The sequence below is a fragment of the Ictidomys tridecemlineatus genome, chromosome 4 (assembly GCF_052094955.1).
Source record: "Ictidomys tridecemlineatus isolate mIctTri1 chromosome 4, mIctTri1.hap1, whole genome shotgun sequence".
In the NCBI taxonomy this organism is placed as follows: Eukaryota; Metazoa; Chordata; class Mammalia; order Rodentia; family Sciuridae; genus Ictidomys; species Ictidomys tridecemlineatus.
In genome coordinates this window covers 57,952,330-57,972,299 of record NC_135480.1, presented here as the reverse complement: position 1 = coordinate 57,972,299, position 19,970 = coordinate 57,952,330, and the positions used below count along the sequence as shown (strand labels likewise).

Genomic DNA, 19,970 nt, shown 5'->3' with positions numbered 1-19,970 from the left:
TGTTTGTGCATTGGAAGAACCAATATTTTAAAAAATCAATTATATATTTAATATGAAGGGGAAAATACAAAAGCATTAATAATAATATTATATACAATCCTCCATTAAGAAATGTACAATATAAAAGGATGTAACTGTGACATTAAGAATTCAAAATGTGTGTGTGGGGTGGATATAGTTAAAATGTACAGGTCCTATGGTTGTTGTCATATAATCGAATTAGTTTTTTTTTTTCTTTTTCAGTGCTAGGGATATAATTTCCATTTAAATTTTTTATCTGTTATTTTTAGTTATTATACATAACAAAAAATGTTTTTGATATATCATACATACATGGAGTAGAACTTCCCATTTTTGTGGTTTTATATGATATGAAATTACACTGGTTTTGTATTTATCTATGAATACAGAAAAGTCATGTCCAATTTGTTCTACTGTCTTTCCCATCCCATTTCCCCTCCTATCCCCCTACATCCCCTGTCCAATCTTGTGAACCTCCACTCTCTCCCCACTGCCTGTTGTGAGTCAGTAATGGCATATCAGAGTGAACACTTGATCTTTGGTTTTGGGGATTAGTTTATTTTTCTTAGCATGATATTCTCCAGTTTCATTCATTTACCTGCAAATCCATAATTTCATTCTTATTTAAGGCTGAGTAATATTTCCTTGTGTATATGTAGCACAGTTTCTTTATTCATTTATCTGTTGAAGGACACATAGGTTTGTTCTACAGTTTAGTTATAGTGAATTGAGCTGCTATAATCATTGAGGTGGCTGATTTTAAGTCCTATAGGTATAAACCTAGGAAGGGGATAACCAGATCTAATGATGGTTCCATCTCAAGTTTTCTGAGGAATCTACAAACCGCTTTCCATAGTATTTGCACCAATTTGCAGTCCCACAGCAATGCATGAGTGTACTTTTACCCCCTCATCCTCACCAATATTTATTGTTATTGTAGTCTTAATAATTGCCATTCTGACTGGAGTGAGATAAAATCTGTGTAGTTTTGATTTACATTGCTCTGTTAGTGATATTGAACATTTTTTAATATATTTGTTGACCAAACATATTTCTTCTGTAAAGTGTCTGTTCAGTTCCTTTGTCTGCTTATTAATTGGGTTATTTGGTGTTAAGTTTTTTGAGTTCTTTGTATATCCTAGAGATTAATGCTATATCTGAGGTACAGGTGGCAAAGATTTTCTCCTTTCTAGGAGAAAGATTTTCTAGGCTTTCTCTTCATAGAAACCCAAATTTTTAATATGCCATTTTCTCACGAATATATTTGTAGATTAAATGCCATCTCTAAAAATATTTCAGCAAACTTGGGGTGGTAGATAAAAGTACAGATCAGTGGTGGAAAATTATTTTAAAAATAGGAAAAAAATACTGAAAGAAAAACCTCCCAAATGCCAGATTCTGAGATGAAAGAAGAGACATCACAATGAATCTTACACATATCAAAATGTTTAACATGGAATATCTTAAGCTTTGTCAACAAATAGTTCAAATTAGATTAAGTGGGGAAATTCATTGACAAGCATGAAGTATAATAACTAATGCAAAAAAGAGAAAATAAAGATTTAAATGAAATAGAAATAGAAGGCATAATCAAAAAGGTTTTTAATGATTTCATTGGTCACTCTTTCAAGTTAAGAAATTATTACTACAAATCTCACCAAACTCTCAGAAAATAGAAGATACTTTTTATCACATTTCATGAGACCAATTACACTGAACTAAAATGAACTTAATCATTAATGTTTCATAAATACGGAAGAAATTATTCTCAATAAAATTTTATTTCACTATAGCAATTCATAAAATGACCTTTTCATTTTTGTTCCAAGAACATAAAGCTGATTACAGTTAGAATGTAAACCAATTAACGACATTAATGGAATAATAAGAGCTTAATATGATCATTTCAAAAAAGACAGAAAGATAAGTTAATAAAAATTAAAACACCACTGCTAACTAAAGCAAGAAAACAAGCAGACAAGCAAAAACCTCCTAGAAGTGGCAACAGAATCATTCTTCCACAACCCAATAAATGGCAATTAAAAACCCCCACATCTAATATTCACTTCTTGGTAATATAACCAATGCTTTTCTTCTATAGTAACAAGCAGGTAAGGAAGCCCTTTGTACCACTTTCTGTTCGATGTTGTACTGAAGAATCTACACAGTGTAAAAAATAAATGAAAGGCATAAAACTAAAATATATTTATTTGCATATAATATTGTAGAAAATACTCAGAAACTGTTAGAATCAATAAATGATCTTAACAAGTTAACAGTATAGAAGGTCTACAGTTAACAATCAATTGCATTTGTAGTCAATGAGCAAATGATTGGATACATTAAATGTTCTTAATAGCATCATAAGATATTTTGTAATAAATTAATAAAATTTATATAGTGAAATTTTAAAATACTGCTAAGATAAACTATGGCAACTTTAGTAGTGAGAAATTTCATCTTTACGGATTTAAACTTTCAACGTTCTTCAGACATCTATCTGATCATTGCTTATCTGTAGATTCAATGCAATTCAAATCAAAATTCTAGGAAGCAGCCTTAGAATGTTACAAGTTGATTGCATAATTCATACAGAGATACAAAATACCAAAAATAGCACAAATGAACTTAAAAAGTTGAATAAAATTGGAGGATTTAGACTAACATAAAGACTTTGATGAAGTTACAATAATCAAAAGTGATATATTGGTGTAAAAAAGACAAATAGATCAATGTAACAGAAGTCCCCAAATAGACCCACATAAATATAATCAATTGTTTATTGTATTTAGGTGAAGGGGATTCAAGGAACAAAACAAATCTTTTCAATAGCTGTCACTGATAAATTTAGATTCATATGGAAATATATGAACTTCACTTACACCATATAAAAATTAATTTATTATGCATTTATGAAAGAATAAAATGAAACCAAGTTATAAAAATATAAAAATAAATATTGAAAGGTTTATTGTCATAAAAACCCCCCACAGATTACAACTCAGAACACTTTAACCTGAAAGAAACAAAACTCACATTAAGTTTTTTAGGTAGTGGTAATGAGCAATGGAATGTGAACTAAGAGTATAGCAGGATCACAGGGTTTATTTATTACTCTTAATGAGCAATCAAGGAATTTGTTGATCAAGAACAGGTGTGCTAACCTTGAAAATAAACATGAAAAACAAAGAGAATCAATGAAGAAATACATCAAGAAGGAAAGATAAATGGGATAAATTCCTAACAAGGTCTACTGGTATCCTTACAAAGTAAGGATTTATAGCTATTGTTTCTCAGTGTATACTAGAAGGAAATATTCTTTAGTAACACAAGATGAGTTTTTTATTCAAGCACCTACATTAACATAGAATTGACTTGTAGATGAAGCCTTCCTGAATAAGATAATCACTATGACAGTTCTGGAGATGTCCAAGGAGGCTCAAAAACATCTCTACCCAACGTGAAGGAGCTAAACAGTTTGATTGGCCAAAACTGCACAAGGCGGACTCAGTTCTCAAGGTAAATATCAAACAGCAATAAATTTGAAACTAGCTTAGTTTCCTTTATCAATCTTTGCTCAGAGACAAACCACTTTCTCTTGGGAGTGCTCTTAGCTTGAGCTGTATTTTCTTTTCCCTACACTTTTACTCATAACCAAGTTTTCTTTTTGGATGTTAATTTCTGACTTTATTATTATTTATTATTCTTAACATTAATTCTTATTGTCATTTTGTCAGAACACAAGAACTGAGGTTTGGAACTTCAATTCCCCCACTCTCCTGTAACAGCAAATGTAGTGCCATGGCTTGGATCAATATCCCCATCTACAGGACAGGCTTTTGAACTTCACCTTCTTCATCTCCCAGCCTTAGTGGAGATGGTATCTAATTTAGCTTCCAATATCTTCTGCTTTGGACTTCTATATGTAATATTTCCCTTGTACAAATTTTCTCCATCTCTCACCCATATTCTGTCTGCCTTGTGTCAGCTGGTTGCACTTGTTCCACTTTTCCTGCAGTCAATACCTACATAAGCACCATGGATTTTCTGGCTGGCACACTTATGCTCTCTTCTTGTGGGTGTGCATGTGTGTGTGTTTGTGGTATCTTTTTCAGCAAGGTTACTAAGGTCACTGCAGTGGCAATAACAATGTCTCTATCATTGTGCCTGTTGTCTTATGGCATATAACTGACTCACATCAGGAAGGGCATTAGAACATATCCTTTTAGAGAATCAAGAATTGGGAGGGTAATCAAATCACTAACATTTTCCACTCATAAATCAACTCACTGGGCACTAGAGAGTTTAAGATATCTCAAAGCTGATTAATCTTTTCTTAGTTTTGTATTCTTCCCTTCCCCAAAAGTTTAGTTTTTGTTGTAACTGTATAGCAACCCTGCATGGCCACTATGTTCCCTCATGTCTCTCATTTAAAGAAAAAGCTAAATGGCACCACAACTCTTGTTCTTTCTTATGGCATTTATTCCATTGTTATTTTCAGACTTGCTATGTTTCCAACATAGTGACCCCAAATCCTCTACTCCCCTTCACATTTCAACATCAGGTTTATCCTACTCCTAAAATTCTGTACAAAATAATTGAGGGTCCCTCTCTCAGGTTATATCAATTTTCTGTTATAAAGATATTGAAGATGTTTCTTAGTGTAAATAATAAACTTGAATAATAAAGCTTTCAACAAATAAGTCTTGAGTTGTGGAACTTGGATTATTATGATAGAATGAGTTCTCAGGAACTATGTAGGGATACCTCCTAGTTCTGGGTTTAAAATGGAATAAATGGGAGAGATGCCTTCATACATTCATTATTCTTATTCTTAAGTATTACTGAGGGAGCCCCTAGGGGCTCAACTCTGATTTAATTTGTTTTATAAATGGGAAATTAACTATTAGATGATATTTAAAAATTGGCAACAGGCACTGGGACTTCTTGAAATGATCTACTCCAGGTAGTCTTCCAGGTTTTTATAAGTGAGACCTGGAGAAAATTTCAGGTATCAGTGAAAGGAGATAAAGAGGGATAAGACACAGGTGCAATTATTGGCTGTGTCACTCAGGGTTTACTCCTTTTCTCTTCAGAATCCTGGATCCCCTGAAGACATTTTTTATTGTGCAAACAACCAGGGCACTGGAAGAATGATTGCTTAAATAAGGGAAGGACCACAAATATTCTTTTTTATTTAATGTGGCAGAGTGGCCATTGGAGAAATCACTGCCCCAAAGGCCGTGGGGGCCTTAGATCAGATGTTCTCTAAATGGTGGCTCAAGAATTAGGAGGACTTGAGAATCATCTGGAGCCCCAAAGAGTCACCATTGGTGGGGCTGAATGGAGGGTAATTCTGGAAGTAGGGAATAGAGCTATTAAATTCCTTATGGGTGCCAACTGTAGTGTTTTGCCACCATTTCCTGGATCATTTTCTCCTAATTCCTGTTCATTATGGGAGTGAGCAGAATACCCCAACTAAGGTAGTTTTCTCTTCACCTATGGGTAGTTAGAAAGATATAATGTTCACTCATTCCTTTTGGGAGTGATGGATGAATGTCCAACTCCATTATTGGGTCATGATATCTTAACAAAGATAGGATTTTTTCTAAATTCTCTACTCAAGGCACCTAGTTCTTTATTTTTAAAATTGGCAGAAACTGTTGAACAATAAGAACAATTGATTGATGCTATCTTTTTGGATATTTCCCTGCAAGGGAATGACTGAATAGAATAAAATTACAATGCTTAACACTAGAACAAAGGAGGAGATGTACTCATTACAAATCACCACCCTTGAAGATTCTCACCCCATCCTGTGTGGTTGGTGGAATTTGGGTTCCCTCTACGTAAAGTGGGCTGGCTGAAAAATAAGGCTAAGAAAAAGAAGGGGAAGGAAAAGCCACATGGCATTTGAAAGCAAGGGCAGGACAGCTCTTCAATCCTAGGAGTTGAGCTTCCACAATGGAAAGAGAGTGAGAGCCCGGGTTTGCTTTATTTATATGTAGGAAACATCAAAGTCTTTCTACAGAATGTCCTTAACCAATTAAATAAGAGGTGGGATGTCCAGTTTCCAATTCCAGAACAATGAAATCAGTTTTCCTAGCTGAGGAAAGACAAGAGATCACATGCATTGCTCAATCGATTAAGTGGGAAGAGCCACAAGATAGCGTGCAATGCCAAACCAAAAATCTCCTTGGCTCAAGGCCAAGTAAAAAACTTTCCTATGTTATGTGAAGGAGGAGTTGAACATCTGATTGGTGAAGACTGAGGAAGGTGGACTCACATTATAAAGTCAAAAATCAAAAGCAACAACACTGGAAGTATCATGTGTATATTTTGTCTTCTCTGCTCAAAGATGACCCACGCCGTCTCCTAAGATTATTTGTTGCTTGAAACTTACTTTCCTTTCACTATATTTTCACTCAAAATAACATTTTCTTGCTTTACTTTTCATGTCTGGCTTTAAATTTTTTTTGTTGGGACACAAGAACCAAGCTTTAGTTCTGCAATCTTCGGTAGAAAAAAAATGCAAATAAAAAAGCCCCAAACAAAAACCACAATACAATTCAAAAAGAATGAAAGTGAAATTACTTGAACTTTTTTAGTGATTTGTTGTGATGTTTCACTTTTTATTTCATTTTGCTTGGTAAGACAATCAGCTGCTTAAACTGGTTATTAGCTGAATGGTTTAATTTCACTGTATGCGCTCAGCAAGACTTTAAAGCTTCCATTTTGTGTCTAAGATTAGAGACATCATTTAGGCATATCTGGATGACTTATATTTTGTTTATGTGGTTTGGGGAAGTTGGCCTGGGGGTATATGCCCACCAGGGCTTCCATTTTTATGTCTCTTTAACAATCATTAGTATATAAATAAAGAATAAAACTATAAAGTTTGAAGAAAATATAGAATAATAATTTGTGGCAGCTGAGTATTACTTAGAAACACACATAAAAATATACCATAAACATGGCAAGTCAGACTTTAAATACACGTTTGTTCACTGAAGAGAGTTATGAAAATGAAAAATCCTTCTACAAATGTGGAGAAAGTCACAGAGCTATTGAACATACTTTAGTGTTTTAGAGAAGAGAATGTTATTATCTTTAAATCTTTATAATGTTTAACTTTTATACTGTCCTAAGCCCCAGCAATCCTTTTTTGGGGGTGATATAGAAATCAATTTCCTAGACCACAACACAATAATTTTGGGTAACTTTAACACACCTCTTTTATAACTAGGTAGAACTTCCCAAAAAAGCTGAACAAAGAAATTATACAACTCAATATCTTAGACTTAACTGACATATGTAGAATATTCCAACCTTCAACAAAAGAATATACTTTCTTCTCAGCAGCACATGGATTCTTATCTAAAATAGACCATATACTATGCCATAAAGTAACTCTTCTCAAATATAACAAAGTAGAGATACTACTCTGCATGCTATCAGGTCATAATGGAATGAAATTAGAAATCAATGATCAAATAAGAAATAAAATCCACTCCAACACCTGGAGACAAATATGCTACTGATGATCAATGGGTTGCAGAAGAAATCAAGGAGGAGATTAAAAGTTTTCAGAGGTGAATGAGAACATAGATACAACATATTAAAATCTCTGGGACAATATAAAAGCAGTTCTAAGAGGAAAGTATGGAGATCATTCCTTAAAAGAGAAAAAAAGAGAGGGGACCCAACATGGCGGCCAGCGGGGAGGCAGCACTTTCAGTACCTCCGCATTAACGGGATCAGAGAGACACATTAATACGCCTAGATTCTTCCTGCTGAGAAACTTCTAGCAAAATTCTGCTGAAAGGAGACCTGCCGGGAATTAGTTTATTGGAGGTGAAAGTTTGCCCCAGACTAGTGAATCTCGGCCACATAGCGCAGAGGTCCAATCCCACCGGCTGCCACCAAATGGCCTCCACCCGCCCATTGCAGCGAACATTTGAATGGCCCAGATCTGTGAACGGCCCCAGCAAGCCCAGCGCAGCAAATGGCCTTGCCCGCATGGCTTGGGCGAACAGCTCACGCCTGTCCGGCTCTGCCAACGGCCCCTGCCCGCCTGGCTCTGCAAATGGCCCCTGCCGCCCGGATCTGCGAACTGTCCCTGCTGGCTTGGCGCGGCCAACAGCCCCCGCCTGCCCAGATCTGAAAACGGCCTGCTGGTTTCTCCTTCCTGAGACTCTACTAGTTTAGAGAACTTATTGCACATGCTCCTCAGTTGGCCATTGTCACATAGCAGCAGTTTGATTCTCACAACCCAGTTTTAAGCTTACAACTCATTTACTCTTTGTAATATTTATTTGTTTTGGACTTACAGCTAATATAATTCACTCCAGCATGCACCTCAAACCTTATTCAGAACATGAACAAGTATAATAAACTCTTATTCTCCCTTATCTCCTCACAAAATAAAACAAAACAAATAAACAAACAAAAACTCGTTACATAACCTAGAACCCGACATTATGCATAGAAGCTTCCAAGATTTATCATTATAGAATTATAATCTCTCTCTATGATTTGCCACAGGTAGTCTCCTCATCATTGTCTGGTACTTCTCTTCCAACTACATCATATCTAAGGGGATCTATTCTTGTTATGTGCATTCCCACAACTGTTATGGTCAATTGCATATGCTTGATTTTAGCTCTTAAGATACTCTGTAAGCCAGAGGTGTCCGAGTTTTATTGTACTCAAAATGACCCATAATTCTTGTTAAAGTACAAACTGCAATTCCATACTGATTCAGTAAATCAGAAGAACCCTAAAGTCTCCTTTCTAACAAGTTCCCAATTAATTCTGATATTGCTAGTGAAGAGATCAAACTCTAAGAAAATGAATATTTAAAAACATTTTTTGATTTTTAGTTTAGTTAGTTTAGTTGTCCTCCTCAAATTACTCTCTTCCCTGAGTTACTGCTGAGTTTTACTGAACAGTGTAGTAATTACTATCATCTTTACTAATTTATTTATTTATTTTTGTATGGAGGATTGAACTCATAGACACTCCACCACTGAGCCACATCTCCAGCCCCATTTTGTATTTTTTTTTTTTTAGAGACAGGGTCTCACAAATTGCTTAGTGCCTTGCCATTGCTGAGGCTGGCTTTGAACTCGAAATCCTCCTGTCTCAGCCTCTTGAGCTGCTGGGATTACAGGCATGCGCCACTGCACCTGGCATTTTACTAAGTTATCTTAACAATCTTGAGCAGAACAGGCTTGTAGTAATTCTCCTTTCCCAGAATCCTGCCATAAAAATCTTAATTTGTCTAGAGCTGAAGATGCCTCCAAGAAAACTTTAATCCAAATCATTCCTATTACTAAAAGAGAAGAAACAATAAGACAATGAAGACATAAACTTTTGAAATTCCTTTGTTCACTTTCCCTAAACAAGTCTAAATCTCAGCATGTCCTGGGAAAGTCCTAGATGGTGCATTCTATCAATGATACCACAGTTCCAACTTGGCTAAGCTTCACTCATTCCCTGGATTCCCTCTCTGTTTCCATGTAAGAAGGGGTACGACAGTTTCTCTTGAGGGTTAGAAGAAGGAAGGAAAAAAGCAGTCATACACATACATATAACTCCTAGTGATTCAAACACTAACATAGGTGCTGCTGCAGAGGGATTTCCCATAGATGTACTGAAACACCCTAATCAGACTGACTGACTTAGGGAAGGCATGGGCATGGGCTTGACTTAATCAGAGGGAAAGCCTTTAAAGGGGGTTTAGACCTTACTTGAGGAAGAAGAGAATTGCATCTGTAGAAGTCAGCTTTATCCCATGCCTAGGGAGGCTCCAAACTCCAAACTTATTGTGATCTTTACTTCCTGACTACATGCCCTGTGGACTTTGGACCTGCCTCTCTCTCTCTTTCTCTCTCTCTCCCACCCCATATACATAAAGGGATATATATATATATATATATATATATATATATATATATATATCACTATATATAAAAAGATCTAGTAATAGCCACGTATGTAGGAGCAATGTGAGAAAACTTTCTTTATTAGACTTTATGAATTATTAAAATATATAGAAGCTGTATGAAATTATTTTTACAATAAAACTTGGATGAATATAAAGGAAAATTAAGAAGAAGACCTATAGATTTATTTGACATGGTATGGTATTGCTGATCAGAAATAATAGAAGATTGTAATCAGTACTTGACAGTGGCTGCTAATATTATTAAACACAGAATGAAATATGATCACTTGATGACCCATAAATAACATAAATTCTATATAGACAAAATATTTTGATGTTGCTGGATGAACAGTAAAAAGACAAGAATGTATTAATTGTAAATGAAGTAACTACTGCATTTCTTTGTAAATAATTAATCTTATATATAACATGAAATAACTACATTCAAATTAAAAAGTTTAGGAGAAAATAATTGAAATATATGTAAGTCAATAGCCTCAAAAAATACTTGGGAATCAATCTAACAAAAAGGAAAACTATAGAACACTAAAGAAAGAAATTGAAGAAGACCTTAGAAGAGGAATGATCTTCCATGGTCTTGGATAGGAAGAAATAATATTGCCAAAATGGTCATACTACCAAAAGCTCTATACAGATTGAATACAATTCCCATCAAAATTCCAATGATGTTCTTCCTAGAAAAAGAAAAAGTAATTATGAAATTCATTTGGAAAAAATAAGAGATTCAGAATAGCCAAATCAATCCTTAGTGAGAAATGTGAAGCAGGAGCCATCACAATACCAGACCTTAAGTTATTCTACAGAGTTATAGTAACAAAAAGGGCATGCTATTGGCACCAAAATAGGCATGAAGATCAATGGAATAGAAGACACAGAGACAAACCCACATGAATACAGTTACCTCAAACTAGGAAAAGGTGCCAAAAAATATACCTTGGAGAAAATATATCCTTTTAAACAATTGTGCTGGGAAAACTAGAAATCCATATGTAGTAGAATAAATCTTAAGCCCCATTTCTCACTATGCACAAAACTCAATTCAAAGTGGATCAAAAACCTAGGAATTAGACTGGAACAAATCACTCAAAGAAACTGTAGGCCCAACAACTCCAACATGTCAGCTTAGGAACTGACTTTCTAACAAGACCCATAAAGCACTAGAAATAAAATAAAAAATTAATAAATAGGAGAGTATAAAAATCTTCTTCACAGCAAAGGAGACAATCAATGACATGAAGAGAGAGCCTACAGAATATGAGAAAATCTTTGCCACTTGCTCCTCAGACAGGGCATTAGTATCCAGGATACCCAAAGAATTAAAAGACATAATGCCAGAAAAACAAATAATCCAATCAATAAATGGGCACAGGAACTAAACAGATACCTCACCAAAGAAGAAAAATAAATGGTCAAAAATATATGAAAAGATGTTCAACATCTCTAGCAATTAGAAAAATTCAAATTAAAACTACACTGAGATTTCATCTCATACAGTCAGAGAATACTATCAAGAATACAATTAACAATAAAATTTGGCAAGGATGTGGGGAAAAGGGTATACTCATACATTGGCAGTGGGACTACAGACTGGTGCAGCCACTCTGGAAAACAGTATAGAAAGCCCTCAAAAGGAATGGAACTACCATTTGATTCAATTATACCACTCCTTGGTATATACCCAAAGAACTTAAAATCAGCTTACTACAGTGACACAGCTTACCACAGTGACCTCTCAATGTTTATAATAGCACAATTCACAATAGCCAAGCTATGGAGCCACCTTAGGCACTCTTCGACAGATGAAGGGATAAACAAAATGTGGTATATATACACAATGGGGTGTTACTCAGTCATAAAGAAGAATGACTTTATTGCATTTGCCAGTAAATGGATGAAACTGGAGACTATCATGCTAAGTGAAATAAACCAGTCCCCAAAAGTCAAAGGTCAATTTTTCTCTCTGATGTGCAGAAGGTAATCCAAAATAAGGTGGTGGTAAAGAGTACAGGGGATTAAAAAAAGAAAATAATAAAAGATCAGTGGAATAGGCCAAGGGGAATGAAAGGAAGGGAGGAATATGGAATAGGGAAAGACAATGGAATAAATCTGAGCTAACATTCTTATGTACATATATGAATATACCAAAATGAATTTCAACACCATGTACATCTACTATACACCAACTTTTTTTTTTTTTTTTTTTTTTTTAGTTTGAAAGAAGTAAATCTATTTATTGTGATACCTGGACTGTCATTTCTTTCTTTTTTTTCTTTTCTTTTTTTTATTGATTGTTCAAAACATTACAGAGCTCATGATATATCATCTTTCATACATTTGACTCAATTGGGTTTTGAACTCCCTTTTTTACCCAAAATACAGATTGCAGAATCACATCTGTTACATACTCACATTTTTACATAATGGCATATTAGTGACTGTTGTATTCTGCTACCTTTCCTATCCCCTACTTATACACTAACTTTTGAAAAAAAAAAAAACTGTAAGCAAATAGCAAAAGATCATTCTAGTAGAGGGAAAGGAACAAGGAGTGGGAGAAAGGGAAAGGAAGGGGAACTGCTAAGGACTAAATAAGAACAAATTATATTCCATTCTTCTATAATTATGTCAAAAAATGTGTTGTCCTAGCAAACCAATTAGGATATATATATATATGTATTTTTTTTTTTTTTTTTGGGCTGGGGATGTGGCTCAAGAAGTAATGAGCTCTCCTGGCATGCACGGGGTGGTGGGTTTGATCCTCAGCACCACATAAAAAAAATAAAGTTGTGTCCACTGAAAACTAAAAAATAAATATTAAAAATTCTCTCTCACTCTTTCTCTCTTTTAAAAAAATAATAATATATATTTGAATAATGTATATGTATTTGAAATATATATATATGTATATATATATTATTATTTTTTGCCCAAACATAGGCTACTACACCCACAGTTAAAATTAAAACTAGATTAGGCAAAATGTTGCCTTAAAAATTTATGCAGTCAGGATGGGGATGTGGCTCAAGTGGTAGCACACTTGACTGGCATGCGCAGGGCTCTGGGTTCTATCCTCAGCACCACATAAAAATAAAATTAAGATGTTGTGTCCAACAAAAACTAAAAAATAAATATTAAAAAATTCTCTCTCTCTCTCAAAAAAATTATGCAGTAAACCTTTTACATTTAAACATACACAAAGCAAGATAATATACTTTCATAGCTCAATCCATGATTAATGAAGAACCTTTTACATTTAAACATATACACAAAGCAAGATAATATACTTTCATAGCTCAATCCATGATTAATGAAGAACCTTTTACATTTAAACATATACACAAAGCAAGATAATATACTTTCATAGCTCAATCTATGATTAATGAAGAAACACAATATGTAAAAAAAAAAGAAAAAAAAAAAGAAAAAAAAGGACCGGCTAAGTTTTAGCTATGCATTGACTTTAAAATGAGAAAGAGGAGTGTCTCCTCCAGGTGATAGAATTCTGCACAGTCAGAAACTGCTATAAATCCATTAAGAGATATTCGTGTGTGTGAAAAATATCTCCATCAGTATCTAGACCAAAACTAAAATAAATAGAAAACGCTTTGGTTTTAGATATATTTTGTTATATTATGGTTGCATAACAAAGCCAGCCCACTCTATGGTTTAGGTGATAGGCAGAATAATGTTCTGATGATTTATGACAAGAAACTTTTAAATACTTGTTTTCAAACCTGTCTAACAACTTTATTTTTTTTCTGTAATAGATGCATATCATATTAATTTTTTATGGTGTAAGTTAATGAAGTTTGCATTTTTCCATGTGAACTTCAAATTATCAGAGGTACTTGTTGAAAGAAAATTCTTTATTTCATTGAATGGCCTTCACCTAAATGCAATAAACAATTGACTTTGTTTATTTGGATCTATTTGGCGACATCTGTGTGGCTACATAGATCGAGTTCTCTTTTTTACACCAATATGGTACTTTTGATTGTTGTAACTTTATAAAGGTCTTTATTTATAGTAGTATAGTAAAAACAGACAAAAACCCATCTAGGAAAGATAACTACAAAACATATTCCTAATGAACATAGATGGAAAAATGCTTAAAAATATTATTAAACTACATTTAAAAACATATTAAGAAGATAATAAACCATGATCAAGTGGGCTTCATCTCAGGGAAGCAAGGTGGTTTCAACATTTGCAAATCAATAAATGTAATTCACCACTTTAAATAGAATTAAGAATGAGAATCAGATGATCATCTCAATAGATGCAGAAAGGGGCTTTGATAACATCCATTACCCATTCATATTAAAAAAAAAGGCTGGAGAAACTGGGAATAGAATGAATTTATCTCAACATTATAAAGACTGTAAACGACAAAACTAAAGCCAACATTATACTCAGTAGAGAAAAATTGAAAGATCATTTTTCCCTCAAATCAGAAACAAGAAAAAAATTTCCATTATCACCATTTCTATTCAATATACACACTAAAACTCTAGCCAAAGCAATTAGGCAAGGAAGAAAATTAAAGGGAAACAAATTGGAAAAGAAGAAGTAAAACTATCTCCGTTTGCTGATAAGATCTTATATATAGAAGACCACAAAAACTCCACCAGAAGATTTCTAGACTGATAAATGAATTCAGCAGCAGTAGGATACAAGATTAGCATCATAAATCAAAAGAAATCAGGAAAACATCCATTTCCAATAAATTAAAAAACAACAAAACTAGGAATCAATCTAAGAAAGAAGATAATGCATCTTTGCAATGAAAACTATATAATACTAAAGAAAGAAATGGAAGAAGACCTCAGAACATGGAAAGACCTTCCATGCTCTTGGATGGGCAGAATTAATATTGTCAAAATGGCCATACTTCAAAAAGAAACTCATAGATTCAGTGCAATCCCAATAAAAACACTAGTGAAATTCTTTCCAGAACTAGAAAAAAAAGCAGCCCTAAAATTTATTTGGAATAGTAAAAACCCCAAAGAGTCATGACAATTCAGAAGAAGAAAATTGAAGCAGGAGATATCACAACACCTGATCTCAAATTATACTGCAGATCTACTATAGCAAAACGGCATGGTATTAGGGTCAAAATTGTCCTTAAGACAAGTGAAATAGAATAGAAGAAAAAGAAACAAATCCATATACTTACAGATATCTGATATTTGACAAAGGTGCAAAAATATATGTTGGATAAAAGACACTTTTTTAACAAATAGAGCTGGGAAAACTGTATATTCATAGGTAGAAGAATGAAATTAGATACCAGTCTTTCATGCTGCACAAAAGTCAAGTCAAAATAGGGTCAAAGACTTAGAAATTAAACCAGAAAACATTGCAACTGCTAGCAGAAAGCATAGGCTCAACACTCCATCATATAGTTGAGGCAATGACTTCCTCAACAATACCCAAAATAAATGTTCACAAAATAAAAACAAGAATCAATAAGTGTGCTGCCATCAGAGAAAAAAGCTTGTTCAGAGCAAAGGAAATGATTAAGAGCATGAAGAGAGCCTACAGAATAAAAGAAGATCTTTGCCAGTGTCTCCTCTGACAGGATTAATATCCAGAACATATAAAGATCACAACAAAACTCAATGTCAGTGTAACCCAAACAACCCAATCAATCAATAGGCAAAATAAGCTCACATTTCTCAAAGGAAGAAACACAAATGGTCAATAAATACATGGAAAAATGCTCAACATTTCTAGCCATCAGGATAATGCAAATGAAGACTTTACCAAGATTTCAGCTCACTTTTGTCCTTGTGGCAATTATCAAGAACTTGAATAATAATTAATGTGGAGAAGACTATGGGGGAAAATTGATGATGAGACTGAAATTTAGTACAACTACTCTGGGAAGCAGTATGAAATTCCTCAAAAAACTAGGAATGGAAGTACCATATATGACCCAGTTATACCTCTTATTGGTACTATTAAAAATAACTAAAATTTGCATACTATACTTAGACAGGCACTTCACTATTTATAGCAGAATAGTGCACAATAACCAAATAATAAAATAAACCCATATGCCTGTCAATAGATGAATGGATCAAGAAAATATGGCATGAATACACAATGGAGTTTTACTCATCCATGAATGAGAATGAAATAATGACTTTTGCCAGTAAGTGGTTGTAAATGGACAACATCACATTAAATGAGATAAGTCAGAGTCAGAAAAAACAAGGGAAGGTTTGAACATTTTTCTCACATGCAGAAGCTAGAGCAAAATAAGGAAATAAAGGTAGGGTCTCGTGAAAATAAAAGGGATCAGTGGAACAGAGTAAAGAAATTGAAGGCAAGGGAGAAGGGACAAGGAAAAGAGAGGAACTTTGGAGTGAAATTGACCAAATTACATGTTGTAAACATCTAAAAACATTATGATAAATTTCACATTGATGTGCATCTATAAATCACTAATTTTGAAAAGCTATAAATAAATAGAAGGAAGATCAGTAGAATAGAGGGAAAACCAGTGAAAGAGAAGGTGTAGAATGGGAGAGAAGAATGAAGGATTGGAAATACGAAGAAATATGGATGAATTAAACAAAATCGCCTTATATACACATATAATTGTGTCAAAGGGATTTCACCATTATATATATGCAGAGTGTACCAATCACAAAATGAGTAAATGGGTGAAAGGATGATCAGTAGAAGAGAGGAAGGAAAATAAGAGGAGGAAAGTAGTTTCGGGGGAACTGGGGTTGAAATCAATTTCCTTGTATGATGGCTTTGTCAAAATGAACCCCAACTACTATATATAACTATAATGTTCCAATACAGAAAGAAAGGGAAAACTCCTGTCATCTCTGTTCTATTTCATTGAGGTCCCTGCTTATATGAAAATACTAAACACATATTTTATTCAATTACCATAATATCATGAATTATATTGTCACTAAATAAATGGATTCCTAAATCAATCAAACATTGTTTCTTCTATCAGTCTTTGCATAAAAACTATTCAAGTCTAACAAAAACATCAATTCAGATTAACATAAAAGACAGTTCAAATTATTTTCTTTATATCTGAGACCTCAATAGAATCATCATTTTAATCTAACCAAAAGGAGATTGACAGTACACAAGGTGTGATAGAGTTTCTGGTACTGGTAGACCTGAACACCAAATTATTATTCACATTTCAAGACATATCCTATAAAATATCCCAGCTATGTTATGATATACTCTGAGACTGATCTAGAAGAAAGCAGCTAAGATTAAAGTATAAGGCAAAGCATCATGGACCAGATTGAATAGAAAGACAAATTATATTGTTCTTTATTTCTTCTCTTCTCTTGTTTGAAGATTATGAAAAAGAGGTACTTATAATATTCTGAGAATATGATGTGAATCATACCACAGTAGTTTATATCCTAGTCACTTATTTCCTAGGTTGAGTGTGTGAATATATACTTGTGATTGTATTTATTTTTATTTTGTGGAATGAATATAAATAACCACTCAGGGATTTTATTAAATGCATTTGAATGGTTTAGCAGACAGCTCTTCCATATTCTTACATACAATTAGCTTTTGTCAATTTTCGAACGATTATAACAGTTTTTCTTACCCTTTGGTAAACAATTGTGTTCACAATTATTTAGGTAAACAGATGAAAAAGGGATCTGAAAGACATTCATTCACTCCTCCTTTCTCTTTGGAAGTCTAATATACACTACAGAAGAAGCTAAACTTCATGTACACCAAGGAGAAGATTTCTAGGGTCTTACTTCTTTATTAAACCTAAGCAAAACACCTTCTGGAAGCCTTCTCTGAGTTCTCTGTTTCTAAGTGCATAAACAACAGGGTTGAGGGAAGGAGGGACGGTGTTGTGCAGCACATTGAGTAGAACTGGAATCAAAGCATTCTTAGTGTCTGCCAGGTGAGTTACTGAAACCACTACAACAGCTGTGTAGAAGAAGAAGATGAGGATGAGATGGGAGCTGCAAGTGCTCAGAGCCTTGGACACAGCTTCAGCAGAGTTCAGCCTAAAGATGGAGCGCAGAATCAGGGCATAGGACAGTATAATAAGAATTAGATCACCACCCAGTATAAGCCATGCCACAACCAATTGACAAATACTATTGGGCCTCCTATCATCACAAGCCAGGCTTGTGACCCCAAGATTAGAGCACAGACAGTGTTCAATTTCATTCCTGGAACAATAATGACGCTGGGCTGCAAGTACAGGCACTGGAATGACCAACAAGCCATTTCTAAGCACCATGAACAGGGTAGCTTTGGTGATGAAGGAATTGGTGACAATCAATGGGTAGCGAAGAGGATGACAAATAGCTACATATCTATCAAAAGCCATGCACAGGAAGACACCAGACTCCATGCCTAGAAAGCAGTGAATGGCATAAATCTGAGCAAAGCACTCTGGGAGGCTAATGGCCTTGGCATCAAACCAGAAGATGGCCAGGATCTTTGGCATGATGGTGGTGGACAGGCCCATGTCCACCACAGAGAGGATGCCCAGGAAAAGGTACATAGGCTGCTTCAGAGAAGGGTCTTGGTAGATGATGGTGAGGATGAGGATGTTTGCACCAATTGTGGAGAGATAGAGCAGTGCCAAAGGCAAGGAGAGCCAGTGCTGCCAGCTGTGAATGCCTGGGAATCCCATCAGAATGAACTCGGAGACCTGGAATTTGGAGCTATTGGAGCCCTTGAAAGATGCAGACATATTTTCCTAGGAGAAAAAAAAATAGTGTTGCTATCTCTGGGCATAGTTAGTACTAAACATTATTTTTGAACTTTCTTCATACAGGCTGGGTCCATAACAAAATTAATTTTGTAGTTCATCTTATTGTAACTTAAGATGAATCACAAGAAAGTTCCAGAATTTTATCCAAAAAAGGAAAGCTTAAAAGTCACAATTGTTTTAACTGAGAGGCAGGTAAATTTCAAAGCTCTTCCCTAGCATGCACGAGACCCTGGGTTCTGTTCACATTACTGCCCCCCCCCCAAAAGCCAATTATAATCTTAAACTATATAGGGAAAATTCAACATGAATCTCAAATCTTCATTTGCATTATACTCAATTACCCCAAGCTGGAACCACCACATAAACAAGATTCTAGCTTTTCTCAAACTTCTTTCCTTTTTTTTTCAAAAAATTTTGGAAGCAACTAGATGTGCTTGTTCTCTTTATATTTTCCCAATGTTACTGATTGAAATGATTACTAACAATAAGTAGACTTGTTAATATGGAATTATGAGTGATTGAAGTTTTTAGCCACTCTATTCATTCCAAGTTGATATAGGTATCCACTGATGTTTTATTATAGCCTACCAATTTTGTTATAATAAACTCAAAGGATTTGCAGAAATAAAATGTGTTGCAGAGTGGGGATAGAAATATTTACTTTTAGAGTATTTTGTACTTCTTTTGTATTTTTGAGGATGTTGCAAAAGAATAGCTTGACAGGAAATGAAGTCATGGTAGCTAAATATTTCACCTTAAGAGTGATCTGATGGACCCCCTACCTTAGCACTTTTTCCCCTAGTTGAGTCCTAAACAGCTATAAAAGTTAGTATTTGACATTAGAATTACATTTTTTTCTAAACTGTTGTGTTAAGAAAACTGAATAGGATATTTACCCTACTAAAATTTTAAGCACATGGTACAGTATTGTGAACAGTAGGTACAAAATTCTACAGAATGTCTCTCGAACTCATTCTGTATAATGGAAATTTCATGATCACTGTATTCAAACTTTATCCTGTCAAGCAAGCAAGAATGCCTTCTCCAGCATATTGAGGAAAGTGTCACTGGATGCTCAGAATCATGCTCCAAATTAAACTCATTATCTTTCCTCAAAATCTCTTGTTTTTCCTTTTTGTTTTATCCTGTATGGTCACGAAACCAGTCAAGTCTGAATCCTGCAAACCAGCTTCACTTTCCCCATTCAACTGCCTCTCACCTCAGGGTTTCTTC

The 19,970-nt window shown here is 34.5% G+C and overlaps 1 protein-coding gene across 1 annotated transcript; it reads right to left on the bottom strand.

Annotated features, from left to right (window-relative positions):
* Positions 1-17,756: 17,756 nt before the first annotated feature.
* On the bottom strand, positions 17,757-18,716 carry LOC101955276 (olfactory receptor 56B1). Its single transcript, XM_005342300.3, has one exon. The coding sequence runs from the start codon at positions 18,714-18,716 to the stop codon at positions 17,757-17,759; it is 960 nt and encodes a 319-aa protein (XP_005342357.2).
* Positions 18,717-19,970: the final 1,254 nt, after the last annotated feature.

Bases quoted from the DNA above. Each gene is read 5' to 3' on its own strand.
- LOC101955276 (XM_005342300.3), bottom strand. From the start codon at position 18,716: ATGTCTGCATCTTTCAAGGGCTCCAATAGCTCCAAATTCCAGGTCTCC.